General features: G+C 45.4%; 1 protein-coding gene across 1 annotated transcript in view; it reads right to left on the bottom strand.

The window, feature by feature from the left end:
* Positions 1-21540, bottom strand: part of BFSP2 (beaded filament structural protein 2) — a 91642-nt gene that overhangs the window by 2842 nt on the left and 67260 nt on the right. Inside the window, exon 5 of the mRNA XM_006169271.2 lies at positions 7862-7993. Within this exon, the coding sequence (XP_006169333.1) occupies positions 7862-7993 (132 nt within the window). The remainder of the gene's footprint in view (positions 1-7861; positions 7994-21540) is intronic.

The following is a 21540-nucleotide window of genomic DNA, read 5'->3' as shown; positions in this document are numbered from 1 at the left end:
CGGGCCTCTTTCCCAGGTCCTTGTCCTTTCAGGGGCTGCCCTGGCCTTTAATGCTTGTCGTTTGTCTCTTCAGCGAATCAGCAGCACCTCGGTGCCAGTCTCTCTCGCTGTGGGGCCACCTTACTGGGCACTCCCACTGCCCCACCCCTGCACCCTCTCTCGGCGCTGTGCAGTCTAGGTCTGTGGTTTGGCCCCAGCACACATGACCATCATGGTGGTCTGGAGGCCGATGACCCCTGCATGGACGTCCCAGCACAGGCCTCTCTCCCAGGACGAACCCCCTTACTGGAATACATACTCAGACCGCAAGTCAATGTGTTCCTAACAGAGCCAGTGGCTTCCTTCTGAGCCCGTCAGCTCCCTCCTGCTCCACGCTCGATGGCCGACCAACCTACGTGAGCTAGAATCCAGGGAGAGACGTGTGCCCACCCTTCCTTCTCTTCCCAAACCACTGTTGTGGCATTCAGCGTGTTCCCCTTGTGGATCCTAAGTTCCCGCGTGTATGCCCTCCTTTCCTCTGCTGCCACCATCGTCTGTGTTGGGCTCTTACATTTCGCCTGGAGTAGCCTCCCTGGTCTCTTAGCTCCTCGCCCTCCTTCCACAGGCCCCACTCTTCCTGCACTCCCCACACAGCAAGCACAGGGCTCTGAGTCTCATTCTAGGCTTGTACTGTCTCTGTGTAACCCCTCAGATCACGCCCAGAGCCCCTGCCATGGCACACACCTCCACCCCACCCCATAGCAGTGTCAGGACTTCTGGTCTGGGCATGTATTGGATCCGTGCTGTTTTCGACGTCTAAACCTTCTGGCATCCTCACTTGGTCAACCCTACTCACACTCCCAAGCCCAAGCGTGGAGGTCGCCTCCTACCCCAGAAAGCTTTCCTCGATACTCCCAGCCCATGCGACCACCAGGCCGGTAAAGGGCTCCTCTGTGTTTCTGTGGCCCCCAAGCATATGCATGCCCTTGGACGTATCACAGTGCACTGAGTTTGCTTAGGGGTGTGTCTCTTCCACTGAGGTGAGGCTTGGAGGGAACCGTGCCTCTGAAACCCCAGACCGAGCGCGCTGGCACAGAGCTGCCAGAGAAGGCGCTTGGTATAGATAGGCTGCTCTGGATGGTGGTGCCTGCAGTGTGGCTACACTTGGTGCCCTCACTACCTATTTATCTCCCCATTAGGTGGGGAATCTCTTTCTTCTGGTCTTCCTATATACGGTGCCCTGGGTATTGTACAATTGATTAATAAACACCATGAAAATCTGTGTGTGTTTGTGTTTGATATTTTTAAATTGTTTTAATGGTGGACCTATAATTCAGCAACTGTGCTTTTTAAAAAATAACACATACAATACATTTATGTGTTATTGGGTCATCAAAAAAGTCATGACATTTTCCCATGTTTTCTCTATGCAAAAATGCATTGACTTTTTGTCTTTTTTTTTTTTTTTTTTAAAGAGAGAGAGAGTTTTGCTATAGGGTGCATGCACTCGCCAGAGAGACAGAGAGAGACAGAAAGACAGAAAGTGAGAACTCATCCCCCAGGAGGAAGGCCACACTACAACCCCTTCTCCTCCATTCTCCTCTCAGGATTCTGGGCATGTACACATACCCAGTGTGAGTTTTAAGCCACTGGGTCCAGAACTTGAACTGCAGCCAACTGCGTGAGAGTTTAACAACGTAATCCTTATGCCATCTGCTGGTCCCGCATCATGACTTTTCTGATGACCCAATACAATGCAAATATATTTCTAAATTATATCGAGCCAGATCTTGATGAAACAAGTTTCTATTCTCTGCCCTCCAGGTGGAGAGTTTTTATACCCTTCTGAACACTGTGGCAAAAATGGAAGATTCTTGGTCATGATGCCATCTAGAATCATGGTGCTATAAAGCAGAGGTTACCATATTACCCTACTTAAATCTTTTTAATTCTATGAAATGTGCAAATGTTGAGTCAGATTTCCATCCTAAGTACAGGAGGTGATACATGATCACTAGAAAACAAATCCAAGGCTAGTTGGTGATGTGGTGACTAAGGCGACCAGATCCCACATGGCTGACTGTGTGGCTCGAGTCACAGATCTGGTGGCTTGAAAAACATGCTGGGTACATGTACATGAATGTCCAAAATGCTGGGAGGGGAATGGAAGAGAAAGGATTGTAGTGTGGTCATCTCCCTTCACATTTTCTCTCTCTCTATCCCTAGTGAACACATGGATCCTAGAGCAAATTAAAAAAGAAAAAAGAAAAAAAAATCTAGGTCAGGTCTAGGGTTATTATTTGACTGCTGGAATCTGGAAACCCCTCTATAGCAGAAAGATGCAAAACGTCCACTTGGACCTTGAGAATTGTTTGTTCCAACCTCTCTGGGTTTTCTCTCTTTGTTTCAATTGCTTGGTTTGTGAGTAGTTGTTGTTGACACCGGATCTGTATCGTCTGTGATTTGGAAAAACCCTTCTCAGAATCATGGCTGGATCATGTCTACGGTTTTTGCTCCATGTCCAGGTGAGTTCTCCATGTGGCCCGAGGTTTCTCCCTCATGACTTAGGACCCACTGCCAACGGGGTCCCTCGTCTTCTACTTCACTCTTGTGGCCCAAGTCTAGCTTCCCACTCAATTCCCTGGCACTGTGGCAGAGGGAAGGATACCTGCTTTTCCCAGAGACGTTTGAGCTTGAGTGACCACGATCAAGTCTTACGGCCTTAGTCCATCACAATATAGGTAGCACCAGCAAGCAAACTGAGATCACAGAAGTACAACTGATTTCCCAGGTCTCTGGAGATTTAAGGGGACTTTTAAAAAAAATTGCTAAACCCTCCGGAAAGTAAACTAATGACCTTCTGTAACTTCTGGTCTTGAATTCCATTCCTGATTTGAGTTGACTGAACACAGAATTCAGTGGGCCTCAAGCACCATTATTTGTGTCTGGCTTCCAATACAAACAGTGCCTTATTGGCAGAGGGTGCTGAAAGTCCTGCCAGCTCAGCTGTCTGAGGCTTATATAAACTGTGGGGCCTTGTGTGTGCCCTGGTTTCTCTGAAGATAACAAGGACGGCTGCATGAACTTTATTATGTTTGAAAACCATATGAGGGTTTATTACCCATTCCAGCTCAGACTGCGCTCCACCTTGGCAAGGCAGCAGGTAGACACGATAACCAAACTAGAGCCTCACTTGACAAGTGAGAAAATGGACACTTAAGAGGTCACGTAGCTAGTGGGTAGAGGAGCCAGGATTCAAGACTACCAAGTCTGAGCACCAATTCCTAATGCCATAGGCTGTCCACAGCTAGTCAAGTAGGGGAGTCCGATGTAGTGGGCAGAGCTCTTCCAACCCCCTGCCCCAACTCTGCCATTCTGCGAATCTGGAAACCCCTCTATAGCAGAAAGATGCAAAACGTCCACTTGGACCTTGAGAATTGTTTGTTCCAACCTCTCTGGGTTTTCTCTCTTTGTTTCAATTGCTTGGTTTGTGAGTAGTTGTTGTTGACACCGGATCTGTATCGTCTATGATTTGGAAAAACCCTTCTCAGAATCATGGCTGGATCATGTCTACGGTTTTTGCTCCATGTCCAGGTGAGTTCTCCATGTGGCCCGAGGTTTCTCCCTCATGACTTAGGACCCACTGCCAACGGGGTCCCTCGTCTTCTACTTCACTCTTGTGGCCCAAGTCTAGCTTCCCACTCAATTCCCTGGCACTGTGGCAGAGGGAAGGATACCTGCTTTTCCCAGAGACGTTTGAGCTTGAGTGACCACGATCAAGTCTTACGGCCTTAGTCCATCACAATATAGGTAGCACCAGCAAGCAAACTGAGATCACAGAAGTACAACTGATTTCCCAGGTCTCTGGAGATTTAAGGGGACTTTTAAAAAAAATTGCTAAACCCTCCGGAAAGTAAACTAATGACCTTCTGTAACTTCTGGTCTTGAATTCCATTCCTGATTTGAGTTGACTGAACACAGAATTCAGTGGGCCTCAAGCACCATTATTTGTGTCTGGCTTCCAATACAAACAGTGCCTTATTGGCAGAGGGTGCTGAAAGTCCTGCCAGCTCAGCTGTCTGAGGCTTATATAAACTGTGGGGCCTTGTGTGTGCCCTGGTTTCTCTGAAGATAACAAGGACGGCTGCATGAACTTTATTATGTTTGAAAACCATATGAGGGTTTATTACCCATTCCAGCTCAGACTGCGCTCCACCTTGGCAAGGCAGCAGGTAGACACGATAACCAAACTAGAGCCTCACTTGACAAGTGAGAAAATGGACACTTAAGAGGTCACGTAGCTAGTGGGTAGAGGAGCCAGGATTCAAGACTACCAAGTCTGAGCACCAATTCCTAATGCCATAGGCTGTCCACAGCTAGTCAAGTAGGGGAGTCCGATGTAGTGGGCAGAGCTCTTCCAACCCCCTGCCCCAACTCTGCCATTCTGCCTGCTCCTCTCTTCTGCATCCCCCATGGCATCTGCATCCTGACTCCACTCTCACCCACTGCCCCCTCACTAAGAGCCCTCTGGTTCCTGTGGTTATATCAGCTTCTCCACTGAAGTCACATTAACCCCTTGGCGGAAGAGAGGGACCAGCTCTAATAAGTTTTATGTCTCCAAAACACTTGTTACAGTTCCTGGAACAAAACCAGTTCTCGAAGGTGATGCTAGTAGTATGAAAGGCAGCTCACAGGCATTGTCTCATCAGATCCTGGTAGAAACATTAAGAAGCAGGATGGACAATGACTGCTCTCTCCACTTTGCAGAAGAAGAAATGTTCAGGGAGGGATCTGCCCATTGGAAAACAGCCCTTCTGACTGTCACTCTTTTTTTTTTTTTTCCACTATAGTGCGCGTGCGCTCGCCAGACAGAGAGAGACATAGAGACAGAAAGCGAGAAATCACCCCCCAGGGGGGATGGTCACGCCGCAATCCCTTCTCCTCCATTCCCCTCTCGAGATCTTGGGCACGCACGCGAACGCACATGCACCCGGCGTGAGTTTTAAGACACCGGGGTCCGGGACGCGAACCACGGTCGACTACGTGGGAGTCCAGCGACATAGCCATTACGCTAACTGCTGGTTCCCCTGACTGTCACTCTTGATCTTCCCCATCTCAGATCCTTTTCCCCCTTCTCCTTTTACTGACGCAGATCCTATCATGAGCCCCATTGGACTCTAGACCATCTTGGCTGCATAAGGATTGCATGGGCTGACCCTTCAACACACTCTTATTAACATGTACACCAACCAAATTAGTGGCTAGAACAGGACAAATGACCCCCTCGAGGGGACAAACAGAAGGAGCTGTGCTTGACACCCTATTAGAACTTCTGTCCATCCCAGGAATCTCAGAGTGGACTCCTGCATTATTAATTATTATTATTTTTTTGAGAGGTTTTTCGCTATAGGGCGCATGCGCTCGCCAGACAGACAGAGACATAGAGACAGAAAGCGAGAAATCACTCCCAGGGGGGCTGGTCACGCCACAATCCCTTCTCCTCCATTCTCCTCTCGGGATCTTGGGCACGCACACACACACGCCCAGCGTGAGTTTTAAGCCACCGAGTCTGGGACGTGAACCACGGTCGACTACATGGGAGTCCAGCGACATAGCCGTTATGCTAACTGCTGGTTCCCAGCATTATTAACTATTTTAATTAGTGATTTAAGAAATTATTTTATTTGGGAACCAGCAGTTGGCATAATGGATATATTGCTGGACTCCCATGTAGTCGACCGTGGTTCACGTCCCAGACTCGGTGGCTTAAAACTCACGCTGGGCGTGTGTGTGTGCGTGCCCAAGATCCCGAGAGGAGAATGGAGGAGAAGGGATTGTGGCGTGACCAGCCCCCCTGGGGGGGGATTTCTCGCTTTCTGTCTCTATGTCTCTGTCTGTCTGGCGAGCGCACGCGCCCTATAGTGAAAAACCTCTCCAAAAAAAAATAAATTAATTATTTAATTTTATTTATCATCATCATTACATTTTTAAATGAGATTTTTGTGATAGGGAGCTTGCACTTGCTGGAGAGAAAGAGCTAGAGACTGAAAGTGAGAAATCACCCCCAATGGGGGATGGCTATGCCTCAATCCCCTCTCCATTCTCCTCTTGGGATTTTGGGCATGTACACACATGGCATGAGTTTTAGGTCGCCAGATTTGGGACTCAAATTGTGGTGGCAACTTAACCATTAGGCCATCTGCTGGATCCATTATTAATATTTTTAAAAATTTAACCAAAGAGAAACAAGAGAGAGAGAAAATGAGAAAGCAAACCCCTAGGTCTGGGACTCAAACTGTGCTCAGCCTGTGAGAGTCCAGAGCCTTAAGCACCATGCAGCCTGCCAACCCTGTAATTGGTAATAATTAACAATGCAAGCGACCTGCTTGCAAACCACCGAATCTGAGGAGCTTTCTAGATGTTTTCAGGTTGGGTTCTCCAGAAGCAGCTCTTGAGTCAGGGATCCCAGAACCTGTGAATAATGAAGGGGTTGGTCTCCAACAAAGGGGGAATGGGGAATGCAGGGATGCAGACTCAGAGGGAATCTGGCTGTGCCCGATCCCACGGAAAGCTCTGGAGCATGAATTACACCAGAGAACTGGCTCCACTTTTAAGCAATGGACTGGGTGTTTATTTTATTTTATATTTATTTTATTTATTTTATTTTATATTATATTTTACTTATTTTATTTTGGAAAAAGACAGGAAAGAATTTATTCAGAAGAAAGGGGCCAGATGCAGAGAGTTGCATCAACCCTGAAGGGTGGGGGTCAGAGGATTTTACTGGGTTTTGAAGGCAAGAGGTTTAGGGTTTGGCTAACTGGGGCAGTTCTGAGAACAGGCTGCAGGGTGATCTTTCACAGCACCTGGGCTATTTCATTGATTCCTCTGGTTGTCATATCTGACCACTCTGATCTACCATTTATTTGGATGTTGATTGATGCCCTAGAGTCAGCAAGAGATGGTTTCAGTCTCCCTAACCCTAGGCAGAGGCTTCTGCATCCTCACAGTCATTTGAGTCTAGAGAGCTATCCTCCTTCCTGGCCACCTGCTGCCCTATCTCGAGCGTCTTTGCTCCTCTTCCTCCTCCGTTGGCACTGTGCCTCCTGCGGCGGCATCTGGAACTCAGAACCCACTTTCTGCTTGAGAGACAGGATGTTCCCAATGGCCGCCTGTGCTGTCTTGGTTTGCTGTCTCCAACGCCCACACCACTTTGGTGCAGAGAAAAGAGTGCCTCCACCTTGCTGTGCGTGGGGCTTTTAAAGCCCCTGTCAGTCAGTCATTGCCTGAGGCCTGGGGGGCTAGGTGTCTTCTGTTGGGCCCACCCAGGCAATTCTCCAGAGGAGCGGGCAGTTGAAAAGAGCAGCCCACGTCCCAGCCGCAGCCTGGTAGAGATATTTTGGTAGGGCACTAGTGTCTCCTACAGTTGGGATTCAGTAACTGGTGATCTTGGGTAGCGGGACATTTCAGGCCTCCAAACGGCTACACGATGCGATGGGATTCCCTTGCAAACTCTGACCTGCACTACTAGAAACTGACAGTTGAGACTTAAAATTAACACAAGAGGGCCAGTGGTATGGTGGTTAAGGTGGCTGCATCCCACATGGCTGACCGCACAGCTTGAGTCCTGACCTGGCAGCTTGAAACACACACTGGGTTGTGTCTGCCCTAAATCCCTAGAGGTTAATGGAGAAGAAAGGATTGCAACGTGGCCGTCCCTCCAGGATGGGGAGTGGGGGTAAGTGGGGATGGGGGGATGTGTGCTTTTGCAATTCTCCCCACCCCAGTCTCTGGTAAGCACACATGCCCTATTATAGCAAAAAAGAAAGGAAAAAAAAAAGAAAAAATGAAATGAATACAAGAAATGCCGGGGCTTACTCACCAGGGCCCGTAAGGACTCCGTCTCAGCCTGGAGGCTCTGGACTTGGCATGAAGTGTTGTGTAACTCCACCCTGAGGGCAGAGGCCAGCTTCTCTTCCTGGGTCTGGGCCATCCGGGCCACTTCCCCCTGTGGCTGTGGAGAAGCAGGTCTCAGGGTGAGGATGGTGAGTCCAGTCGGAACCTCTCCTACCCCTCAGCCTTGCTCATCACCACCCCCTGCCTCTACCCAGAGGAAACAGATCTGCTAGATTTTAAATTCCCCTATCCCGACACGCCCCCTTGCTAACAAAAGTGTATTTTTTTTTGGACATATAATACCTGCAAATGGAATAAAACGGAAAAGATTTCCTAAAGAATGTACAGAAGAGGACTGGTAGGTGGCATGGAGAGTAAGGAGGCTGGATCCCATGTGACCTACTGTACGGTTTGAGTTCGGGACCCCACGGCTTGAAAGACATTTTAGGCTCGTGTACGTACATGCCCAAAAATCCCAAGAGGAGAATGAGAAAGGGGATTGTGGTGTGGCCATCTCCCCAGGGGGTAATTTCTCACATTTCCTCTCTATCTCTTCTCTGTCTCTTTGATGAGCACACACGCCCTATAGAAAAAATAAAATAAGGAAATACAGTAGAAAGTTTCCTTTTCTCCATGCGTCCTAATTACCCAGTTTTCCTGCTTCCAGTTTCTTGTACCCACTTCCAGAAATATTTTGTATATTTACACAATCACCCCTTTGCTTTTGTACTAAACATATCTTAGAAATTATTCTGTCCGTATGTAGAGATTGATTACTTGTTTGTTTGTTTGTTTGTTTGTTTTCAGAAATAAACCCCCAAACGTACAGCCAACTGAATTTTGACAGAGGACACCAGACAATTCAGTGGGGAAAAGAAAAATCTTTTTAGCAAATGGTGCTGGGAAAACTGGGTATCCACTTTCAGAAAGATGAAACTGGTGGCTTAAACTCACACCGGGCACGTGTGTGTGCGTGCCCAAGATCCCGAGAGGAGAATGGAGGAGAAGGGATTGTGGCATGGCCATCCCCCCTGGGGGGTGATTTCTTGCTTTCTGTCTCTCTGTCTCTCTCTGTCTTTCTGGTGAACACACACACCCTATAGCAAAAAGCTCTCCAAAAAAAAAACAAGAAGAAAAAAGAAAGATGAAACTGGATCCCTATCTCTCACCATTAACAAAAGTTAACTCAAAATGGACCAAAGATCCAAAGCTAAGAGCTCAAACTATAACATCACTGGTGGATAATACAGGAGAAACTCTTAGAAACATCAGAGTAGGCAAAGACTTCCCAAATAAGACCCCCAAACACAGGCAATAATCCCTAAAGTAGACAAGTGGGATTATATCAGACTAAAAAGCTTCTGCACAGAAAGAGAAATAATAATTAGAGTGAACTGGCAACTCTTGGAATGGGAAAATATATTTGCAAACTATACCTCAGACTGATAACCAGACTATAAAGGGAACTCAAGCAGCTTATCTGGGAAAAAATATGTAAAAGATGGGCAAATGAGCTGAATAAACAACTCTCTAAGGAAGATATACAAATAGCCAAAAAGCATGTGAAAAAAATGTTCAACATCCCTCATCATGAGGGAGATGCAAATCAAAAACACAATGAGATACCACCTAACCCCAGTCAGAATGGCTAAGATTAAAAGAACAAAGAATGATAAGTGTCCGTGAGGCTATGGAGAAAAACGAACTCTCCTACACTGTTGATGGGAATGTAAATTAGTACAGCCATTGTGGAAAACAATATGGAGATTTCTCAAAGATCTACGAATCTAATATGATCCAGCAATTCTACTCCTGAGTATCTAACCAAAGGATAGGAATACACTCAGCTGGAAAGACACTTGCGCATCCATATTTATTGTGGCAATATTCACAATTGCTGAGACGTCGAACCAACTCAAATATCCACGAACAGATGAATGGATTGAAAAAATGTGGGACATATACACTATGGAATACTACTCAGGCATAAAAAATGAGACCCTGGCATTTGATAGAAAGTGAATGAATATGAAAGATTTACTGCAAAGCAAAACAAGCAAGACTATGAAATAGGGGCATCGTATGTCCCCATTCAATATATACTATACGTCTGCACACTATGGCAGAAACTGAAAGATTGGGAGGCATAAAAGCATGGAGAGCAACTGTGGATACTGGACACAGTGTGGGGCGAGGGTGGAAAATGGGGAGGGGCGAGAGGGAGGGAATCAAGGGGGAAAAGAAAGAAGCAAAACATTCAAAGGACACATAAATGGAACATTATCTGTTGATGACAATGTGTATGGAAATATCATTGACTAGACTAATATACAAGATATTTATGCAGGGAAAGTTATGTGTTCTAATGATATACAGTGATTGAATGTAAAAAAAGATATCTTTTGAAAAAACAAATATAAGAAAAAAAGAAAAGAATACACAAAATGCCATTAATACAGGCCAGTAGGTGGCTAGTGGTTAAGGTGCTGAATTCCCACATGGCTGACCATGGTTCAAGTTCAAGACCCAGTGACTGAAAGTCACATCAGGTGTGTGTGTGTATGCTCAAAATTCTTAAAGGAGAATGGAGGAGAAGGGATTGTGGTATGGCCACCCCCCCGGGGGGTGATTTCTCACTTTCTTGCTATCTCTCTGTCTCTCCCTGATGAGCAACATGCACCCTATAGAAAAAAATATTTTTTTAAATGTTAATAATGTAAATTAAACTTTTTTTTTTGAGAGGCTTTTGCTATAGGGTGCATGTGCTTGCCAAAAAGACAGAGAGGACAGAGGGGCACAAAGGCAGCAATCCCCCCCCCCCCGAGGGAGATTGGCCACACCACTATCCCTTATTCTCCATTCTCCTCTTGGGATCTTGGGCACGCACACACACGCACCCAACGTGAGTTTAAGCCACCAGGTCCAGGACTCGAACCACAGTTGACTACATGAGAATCCAGAGACAGCCATCAGGCCAATTGCTGGTCTCTGAAAATTAAACTTTAAAGTATGTCATGTCTGTTGTTGTTACATTCTAAGTGACTCACAAAAAAAGGAATGTTTTTCTAATATGTGAAAATTATTGAGTGACCAAGGCGACTAAAGCTATGCTCTAACCCTCATCTTCTAGACCCCTGAAACACTCAGACAAGGCCTAGGTGCACAGTAGCCAAGCATCTGAATACTCAGAAATCCTCAACACTTATTGAATCTCCTGCTTGAAGAAAGAAATTTCTTTTTATACATCTGAGCTCATAATCTCTTCCTGTGGATACCACATTGCAAAACATCGTAGAGAAGAGATGTTGTCACAGAGTGACCAGAAACCACTGCAGAGGCACAAAAAATACGAGAAATCAAGAAAATATCGCTCCCGTAAGTGAAAATAACAATCCTTCATTATCAATAGACAGTACAATGGAACTTGTGAAAATGTCTGATACAGAATTCAGAATATTCATAGTGACAAAACGTAATGAGATGCAAGAGCTGAGAGACAATGAGCTCCAGGAGAAAAGAGAGAATGTGTTCCAGGAGGTGAGGAAGTCCTTACATGATCTGAAAGAGGAAATACACACCATAAAAAAGAGTCAAATGGAGCTGTTAGAGATGAAGGCTGCAATACAGGAAATCAAAACCTCCCTTGAAACTATTAAAAGCAGATTAGTCCATGCAGAAGATCGAATCTCAGATGTTGAAGGCTAAACCTCTGACCTAGAAAAAACAATCTAAAAAACCAAGAAGATAATAAAAAGAAATAGAATATTATACGAGAAATACTAGATATCATTAAGCACCCAAACATCTGGATAATCAGTATCCCAAAAGATGAAGAAATAATAAGAACATTGATAATCTATTCCATGAAATCCTGGAAGAAAACTTTCCAAACGTAGAGGGGCATTCAACTACCCAGACCTAAGAAATACAAAGGACTCCAAATAGAATAAACACAAGAAGATCTTCTCCAAGGCACATCATGGCCAGACTGGCAAAATCCACAAAGACGAGATATTAAAATTGGCAAGAGAGAAACATCAGTTACCTTATAAAGGTTATCCCATTAGGCTAACATCAGATTTCTCATTCATAACAATGCAACAAGAAAAGAATCGGAAAATATATTAAAGTGTTGAGTGAAAACAGTTTCAACCAAGAATACTATACCCAGCAAGATTATCCTTCATATGAGAAAAGATAAAAACATTTTCAGATAAACAAAACCTGAAAGAATTTACAAACACCAGACTAGCTCTTCAAGAAGTTCTGAAAGGAGGGAACCAGTAGTTAGCGTAATGGCTATGTCGCTGGACTCCCATGTAGTCGACCATGGTTCACGTCCTGGACGCGGTGGCTTAAAACTCACGCCGGGCACGTGTGCGTGCATACCCAAGATCCCGAGAGGAGAATGGAGGGGAAGGGATTGTGGCGTGGCCATCCCCCCTGGGGGGTGATTTCTCGCTTTCTGTCTCTATGTCTCTCTCTCTCTGGCGAGCGCACGTGCCCCCAAATAGGAAAAAAAAAAAAAAAAAAAACTCCCCCCCCCAAAAAAAAAAGTTCTGAAAGGAGTGCTTTACCAGGAAAACAAAAGACACACATACAGAAATAAGAGAACAAAGGCAACCAAGAAAATTACCAACTTAAAGCTAGAGACAGGGAATATCAATAATAACGTTGAATGTTAACTTCCAGGATTTAAAGGGAAAGATCGGACCACAGTAACACTGCAAATTCAACAGAAGAGAGATTAATTACATAAGACTAAACTGGTGACATAGAATTTTATGACTTTTGAGTAAAACATTACTGATTTTTTTCTTTACTATGCTTTGTTTTCTCAATTTAAGGAGTTTGTTTTCTTTTGAGTTGTTGATAGGTTCAGCAATATCTTAAAATGTTTTTCTTCTTGTTTGTTTGTTTCTTTAAGTGGAAACATAAACTCTTCTCCCTTCCTGACCCCTCTGGAATGGGAAAATATTTGGGAGTATTGTTATTTTGTGGGAGAATGGTTATTTGCATAAACTCAATAATACCTGTTGCCTTGAATCAGAAATTAGAAATACTTGTTATTGGACAGGGCTTTGACTGGAGGTTTGTATCCAAAGATTAAACCAAAAAACTATGGAACTAAAGTAGATCTCAAGTAAGCCAACAGAAGCTCTTGGAAAGATGGCCTGGCACCATAAACAGTTCTGCCTGGCAGAGAGGATTAGAGAAGCCATATTTGTACCATACAATAACCTGGACTTTTCCAGCCCAGCATCACCATCAGAGATTGCAAAGGAGCAGCCACAACCAGAGGATTATCCTGAAGAAGACTTTGAAGGAAGAAAAAGAGATTGATCTTTGTAGCAGATGGTATATCACAGAATGCTTGATAGGCAGGGCTGAAATGAGAAGGTTTATGTGTGAATTGTGTACTGGGTGTGTGCTTTTCTACAGTTTGAGTAGCTGACATGTAAATATTTTCTTTTTTTTTAAAAAAGAATTATCTATTCAATTTTATTTATTCATTTGTTTATTTAAATTTGACCAGAGAGAGACACAGAGAGAGAGAAAGAGGAAAGAGGGAAAATGAGAAAGCAAACCACCAGATCCGGGACTTAAACTGCATTCAGCCACGTGGGAGTGTCCAGCGCCTTAACCACCACGCCACTTGCTGGTCCCACGTGTAAATATTTTCTCAAAAATATTCAAAACTATACTGTCTCTGTTGTTAATATAGTCACAAACAAAATGATAACAAATATTTTGAACATTATCTTTAAAATTCATTTTTTTGAAAATTTGAAAGTTGTTTATTGACTGCCAAGAACTATGGAGTAGGAGCAAAAATTTTCTGATACATAATGTAAAAGTTTGTGGGAAAATGTAAAAATAAATAAATAAATGTTAAAAAAAATAAATGAAGAAAACATTTTTAAAAATGTGAAGGTTAGGACCAGCAGGTGGTGTAATGGCTGCATTGCTGGACTCCCATGTAGTCGACTGCGGTTCAAGTCCCAGACCTGGTGGCTTAACCTCACACTGGGCACATGTGCATGCGTGCCCAAGATCCCAAGAGGAGAATGGAGGAGAAGGGATTGCGACGTAGCCATCCCCCCTGGGGGTAATCTCTTGCTTTCTGTCTCTTTGTCTCTCTCTGTCTTTCTGGCGAGTGCATATGCCTTATAGCAAAAACCTGTCCAAGAAAAAAAAAAGTTAAGATTACTTTTTATCAAGTTCAGCAAAAAAGTTACTAACATTTTTGATAAATGGGTTAATTAAGGTCAATGAAAATATCCACCAGAATTCATATAAAAAGTATCATCATTCATCCGTGATGTGAGTGACTGTTTGCTTAGTCAGAAGTTAGTCAAGCAAGTCAAAAAATCAAGTATTCTTTGTAGTCTGATTGTGTGGAAGTACTGTCGATGATAGAATTATAAAAATGATTGGTCCAGCTGCTGGCATGGTGGTTAAGGTGGATAGATCCCACATGGCTGACTACACAGTTTGAGTTCCAGACCTAGTGGCGTGAGAAACACCCAGGCATGTGTGCACGCATGCCCCAGATTCCCAACGGAGAGAGATGGAAGAAGGACTGTGGCATTACTATGTCCCTCAGAGGGGGTGCTTTCTCCTCTCTCTGTCTGTCCCTGGCAAGTACAAGTGACTTCTGGGGGAAAAAAACAATTGAAAAAAAAAAAAAGAAATTAATTTGATTGCTCTGACTTTCAGTGCCGTTTAACGTTGTGTTGTGTACCTTCTCTAATCATCTTCGTTGCTTTAACTCCCCTAAAAGTATGACATGTTCTTCTCCACTGGTATTTTAGAGTTATACTTTCCAATCATTGTAATACCTCTGTTTCTGTTTTAATTTCAACCCAGCGCTTCCAGATTTCTCTTCACACACCAAACAGGAAGGGTGTGATGCTAGGCCTTAAGCATCGGCGGGTTTGAGGCTCAGTGTGGTTGCTAGAGTGTGTGGTGGGGTTTGAACACATCAGTCCCAGGCTCTAAACTAGCAGTCCCGCACAGGGGCTGGCTGCCTGTGTTTGCGTTCCATCACGTTTTGGGGGGCATAAAGATCTTCACATTTCAAAACCTTCGGATTTGTATGTCACGGCAAGTGAAGGATGGACGTAAGAGAAGAAAAGCAGCGTGCTTTTGAGTAAGTTGCAATTAAGTATTCAAGAGTCTGACTGTCAGAGATACTAATGAGGAAAGAAAAGGGGGAACAGCCGTTGCCAAACCCGACCCACTTTGCTAATTAGACCTGTCGCTCCTAAAAACAGCCTGAGCAATAACGATGCAGGGGCAGGGAAGAAGAGGCGAGCCCACCAGGAGTGGAATGAGACGAAATCTCTTCTCCATGAGGAGGATCAGCTGTTACTACTGTAATGGCTGTTAGTCACTTTGCCGGCCTGCGGTGTCATGTGTCAGCTAAGGATAGTTTCTGACAGGCAGCACGCACACCCTGACAGCCCTGGCCAGATGCAGGGTTTATTTGGGAGAAGACTGGATGCCATCCAGTCTGTGCCCGTGACATGGATTCTCCTTCACGGCTCGCAAGGGAAACGCCAACCTTGGCAGAAGAGCCGGCCTGGACAGGCGAGGCCGTTTCTCCTGGAGCCCGCAGTCTGCCTGGTGGTGGCAGCTGCTCCCTTCCAGGTGTAGGGCCAGTTCCCAGCCCCTGCTGAAGCCGCCAAAGGAAATGCACAGTAAAGGGCCGCGTGGGCTTGCCACCCGCTGGGACGAGCAGACAGACGCAGCTGGTAAGAGCAGAAGAGGCTCAGCCATGGGCCTAATTCTAAAGAGGAAATAGAATTTTCTCCTTAGACTGACGATTGGAAAAGTCTAAATTGTACTGTTTTTGTTCTGTTATTGAGGTCATCTTGTTCCTAAGGAAAAGGATCTCCTCTGCTTTGTCTCCTTCTAGGTAAATGTAGGATATGAGCTAACCTACCTTGCTTTCCCAGGGCTTTGAATTGTTTCCTCTTTGCAAGTCGATTTTAAAAGTAGCGTCCCTGGGGGACCAGCAGTTGGCATAATGGCTATGTCACTGGACTCCCATGTAGTTGACCGCAGTTCAAGTCCCAGACCGAGCTTAAACTCACGCGGGGTGCATGTGTGTGTGTGCCCAAGATTCCAAGAGGAGAATGGAGAAGGGATTGCGGCTTGGCCATCCCTGCTGGGGGGTGATTTCTCACTTTCTATCTCTCTGTCTCTCTCTGTCTTTCTGGTGAGGGCACACGACCTATAGCAAAAACTTCTCCAAAAGAAAAGAAAAGAAAAAAAAAGAGTAGCATCCCTGGGACCAGCAGATGGCGTAATGGCTACATTACTGGACACCCACGTAGTCGATGACAGTTTGAGTCCTGTACCTGGTGGCTTGGAACTCATGCCTGGCATGTGTGTGTGCATGCCCAAGGCCCTGAGAATAAAAGAAGAGACCTGTCATCATGACCCTTTAAGGCAGGCCAGTCACACCTCAGATGAGTTCCTGACTGAAGAGGTCTCAAGCTGCTCCCAGGCCAGAGCAGAGCCCCTGTCGGAGGGGGTGATGTGGGAATAATCTACTTGTTGTGGATTTCCTGGCCTCTATGGACGATCGAAGGGACTGCGTGCTCTCTCAGTGGGGTCAACCACCAGCGTGTGCTGGTAAGTGACTAAGCCTTTGGTGATTGAGCACAGCGTACAGCTGCAGCGGGCAAAGGACAGAGAGAGAGGAGGTCGAGGAGGTGGAACAGGGCTTTCCTCGTTGGATGCAGACTGCAGACCAGGGTAGGGTGAGGAAGCAAAGCCCGTTTAGTGGCCAGGCTGAGAACTCAGACTGTACTCTCTGGGAAGAGGTAGACTAAGGCAGAGTCGTCTGCCTAGCAGAGGAGGTGAGATGGTAGGAGGCTGGAAGAGATATATTTTGTTTGTTTGTTTGTTTTGAGAGGTTTTTGCTATAGGGTATGTGTGCTCAACAGAAAGAACAACAGAGAGACAGAAATCGAGAAATCACCCCCCAGGAGGGATGGCCATGCCGCAATCCCTTCTCCTCCATTCTCCTCTCGGGATCTTGGGCATGCACACACACGCACCCGGCATGAGTTTAAGCCACCAAAGTCTGGGACTCGAACTGCAGTGGGCTACCTGGGAGTCCAGCGACATAGCCATTATGCTAACTGCTGGTCCCAAGGAGGGATATGGTTTTATTTGCTGCTTCAGTGTTGAGGGTCCTGGTGGCCCGTGAGATCTCTTGCCTGTGGTACTGTACCAGTGGTTAGCTGGCGGTACATGACAAGGGTAAAGAGAATCTGAAGATGCAACAATGACTCAAAATCTGTTAACCCTGAGTTCATCAAAAGGGGAGGTTATCTGGATGGACCAGACTTAATCAGATGAAAGACTTAAAAGGATGACCCTCTTCCACTGTCCTCCAAAGAGCAAACAGCCATAAACCACCTATGGGAGGGGCGGCTTCTAGACTGAGAGCCTCAGTCCTGCACCCAGAAAGAAACGAGTTCTGCAAAGAACCTAAATGGGCTTGAAAGGCGAGGATGTAGCCCTGACTGACAGCTTGACTGCAGCCTTGACCCTGACCAGAGGTTCCGTGAGCCTGGACTCCTGGCCCACAGGATCCAGATGACAAATACATGTTGTTTTAAGTGACTACATTTATAGTAATTTGTTACAAAGTAATAGGAAGCAAATACACTTTACTACTTGCAGGGCTTCAATTTGTTGATGGGGATCAAGAGAAGTGAAAAAGGTCAACCTTTTGAATACCCAGAGACTTCTTTTTAGAATCTTTGGAAGTTCGTAGCCTATTGGCAGCCCTGCCTCTAGGAGGATCAACTACTGTAAGACAAAGGTGAATTGGAAAAAACATTTGATTTCATTTACCATCATGGACCAGTATGGACATGAAAGATAACAATTGCAAATATTCTCGACAGTATCTTTTTGGCTACCCAGAACATCATTTTCCTGTTGGCCATCAACGACCTTAGAGAAGGTAGCATTTTGTGAAAAACAAAAACAAACAAAACTTGGCAAAAGTGTTCTGGCTACAGTGAAACTAGAAGCTCTCTCCTTCCTATCTTTCCCTCCTTCTTCCTTTCTTTTTGGTAGTGCAAAAGTTTTCAGAATCAAAATGAAGACTTTTCTGTCACTCCCAGGTAAACTGAGCTGGAGAAGGCCACAGAGGAGGTATTTTCTCTCACGCAAACGTCACCGACAATGAGAACTGTCACAAGGACTCTGTCAGAACCACGACTTTGCACAAAGACCACGGCAACCTTGCCAGTGCTCATTTCTGTGAGAACACCTACCCAGGAACTGCCAGTCTGCCTGGTGCCAACTGGTGCCAACAGTGACCCTGTAATGAAGGTGGCATTGGTTGGCACTCATTGCTAGCGTCTGAACAATGATGCAATCCCCTTCCCCCTGTGTGCTTTTTGCCTATAAAAACTGAGGATTGTGAGACCTGGGTGAGCATGTTTGGGGCAACCTGAATACTGTTCCTTTGGGTTGTATGCCAACTACAGTCTGCAAATTTATGCCCAAATAAACTTTTTTTGTTTTACACACCTTGACTCAGTTTACCTTTTTAGGTTTACAGTAGCAGTAACGATATCTGTAAATTGGGAATTAAAAAAAATAGCTATTTTGGGTCCAGCAGGTGGTGTAGTGGTTAAGGCACTGGACTCCCACGTAGTTGTATGCGTTTTGAGTCCCAAACCTGGCGGCTTGAAACTCATGTGTGTGTGCACGCTTAAAATTCTTAGAGGATAATGGAGGAGAAGGGATTGTGGCATGGCCATCCCCATGTGGGGTGACTTCTCACTTTCTCTTTCTCTCTCCATCTCTTTCTGTCTCTCTGGCATACCCTATAGAAAAACATCTCTCGTCTCATTCCCACTCCCTCTCCCACAAAAATATAGCCCCTCCTTTGGGCCAGTCAGGTAGTGGTGGAGGCAGCTGGATCCCACATATGTGCCCAAAAGTTCCGAGAGGAGAATGAGGAGAAGGGATTACAGTGTGGTCATCCTCCTCACCCCGAGAAGTGCCCCATCTCTCCAGTGATCCCACAGGCCCTATAGTAGATTTTTACAAAAAGATAGCTCCTGCTTTGAGGCTGACATGAGAATTAAATAAATAAGAGAGGATGTCAAAGATTGGGCCAAGGAGACCAGCAGGTGGCATGGTGGCTAAAGTGCTGGGCACTCCCACATGGCTGACCACAGTGTGAGTACCTAAAGGGGGGCTTGCTTTCTCACTTTCCCTCTCTCTCTCTCTCTCTCTCTGTGTGTGTGTGTGGTCAAATTAAAATAAATAAATGAATGAATAAATAAAATTAAATAAAAAATAATTCTAGAAAAAATAAAATAAACAAAGATCGGGCCAAGTGGAGTGACCCCAGTAGGTTATCAGTTTTATTTCTGAGTTCTAGGTCTTTTACCAATGATGATGGGGTGATTTCAGTAAGCCCACAAGTTCCGTACGAGTTTTGGGGAAGAAGGGCACAGAAGAGCTGAACGCGGGCACGTCAGGGCACAGCACTCTCCTGCTGTTTCCCGTCTCTGTTCATACCCCGAAAGAGGTCTCAGCACATGAGTTCTAAGAAATAGGTGGGTGACAGCAGGCACTGCAGTGATTTCTCAAGGTGACTTCTTTTTTTTTTTTTTGGTTTAATTGCCAGAGGGCATCAACACTTGCCAGATTGCCAGGAGAGAGAGAAAGACCCCTGTGTCCATGGGACATGGTCACACTGCAATCCTTTTTCCTCCATTTCTCTATCCCATTAGGATTTCGGACATGCACGCACACATGCCTGCATGGTTTTCAAGCTGAGAAGCTGGGATTTGAACCATGGACAGCCACATGGAATCTGGCTCCCTTAACCTTTGAGCTATAAACTGTCCCTTCAGGTGCTCTTTTTAAGGTCTATTGGTTGCAGATTGGGGAATGTATTCTGTGGTGCACGTTGTGATAGCTTAGGAAGTATACATATGTATATTTGGTCTTCGTTTTTGACTTCTGATCTTAAAATCCTTGTGATTACATAAGTGATTAGAGCCGAGTGGGCATTTTTCATTACAATATTTGTATTTAAGTTTGGTCCCTTGCCTTTGAAATAGCTCTGGAGAAATAAAGGTGAAAGGAGCTCTTTTTCTTTCCATTTTTTCCTTTTCTTTTTCTTTTTTCCTATATGACATGTACCAGAGAGAGACAGAGAAAGAGAGAGGAAAGTGAGAAAGCGCTCCCAGGAAGTGTGGCCATAGAATCCCTTCCATTTCCTCTAGGGATTTTGGACACAAACGTGCACACATGTGCCAGATGACTTCTCCTGGTTTTCAAGCTGCCGGGTCCAGGACTTAAACAGTGCAGTCGGCCATGTGGTATCTAGCCACCAAAACCACCAAGCCACTTGGCAAACCCAAAAGGAGCTCTTTTTGTTCTTCATACCAAGCACCTGAGATTATGGCAATGAGTTAACTTTTGGGAAGCTGCTAATGATGGGACTAGGTAGGTGGGCTCATTGCCAGGGGCAACCCCCACCTCTGACCTCCCTGGAGGGGCGGACTGGGGATTGATGCAACCACCAGGGCCAATGAGGTAATCTACCATGCCTATTTAATGAAGCCCTCCCCCTGCCCCAAAGGACTGGGTTTGGAGAGCTTCTGGGTTGGTGAACACGTGATGTGCCTAGAGCCGACTGGGAGCTCTGTACCCCTTCCACATGCTGCTGTGTCTCAAGAGACTCCGTCTGGGCTGTACACTTTATAATGAGCCACTAAACATAAGTGAAGTGTTTCCCTGAGTCCCATGAGCCATCCTCACGACTGAATCTGAGAAGGGGGTTCTGAGAATCCCCCAACTTGTCGCCAGGTGGTCAGAAATACCAGAGGACAGGTTTGCAATTGTCATCTGAAGTGAGGGCAGTCTTAGGGGACAGAGCTCTCAACCTGTGTCTCTAGAGAATCACAATTGTGGGACATCCAGGTGGTGTTCTGAGAATCACTCGGTGTGGAAGAGACCCATGCCTGGTGTCAGGAGAATTGTGTGGGAATATAGAGGAAAAAAAAAATGTTTTTTCCTTTTATACAACTAACCAGGAGGTCTAGAGGATGGTATGGCATGGCGTCTGAGGTTCCTGAAGCATCACAACCCACAGACAAGGAAGAGCAAGACGGTAAGACACCCCAGGAATTCTCTGGACCACCTTGATCTGCCAAATCACTGAATTATGAAACTGAAGCTGAGCAGGGACCCCCTAATGTATTTTCTAAGGTTTTGAAATACATGGTCCATTTACATTGTAATGGCCAAGAAAAAGAAGTAAGTCTTCAGACTTTGGTTATGATAATGACCAACAGGGACCATGAAAGAGGGCCATTTGGCCTCTAAAATTCTCACTTACAGGAACGATAAGGTTTTCATTCAGTATGTAAGATATTTTATAGGCTGGAAACTGCTGGTTGTGAGCTCAAAGACTCCAGGCTGGGTGGCTCCAGACACCTGAAGAGGAATTTGATTATCTAAGGCCTCACCAATCAAGAATGCCCACGAGATGATCACGCCCTCTTGAACCAATCACTGAACTGATCATACACCTGGGACCTCTGCCCCTAATTTTGTCGTTAAAAACGCATGTGGGGAACATCTCGGGGAGACGGGTCTTTTCAGCAT

This window comes from Tupaia chinensis, unplaced genomic scaffold (genome assembly GCF_000334495.1).
Source record: "Tupaia chinensis unplaced genomic scaffold, TupChi_1.0 Scaffold146961_1, whole genome shotgun sequence".
Lineage (NCBI taxonomy): Eukaryota > Metazoa > Chordata > Mammalia > Scandentia > Tupaiidae > Tupaia > Tupaia belangeri.
Note: the sequence above shows the minus strand (reverse complement) of the source record. Positions and strands in the feature narration are given on the sequence as shown.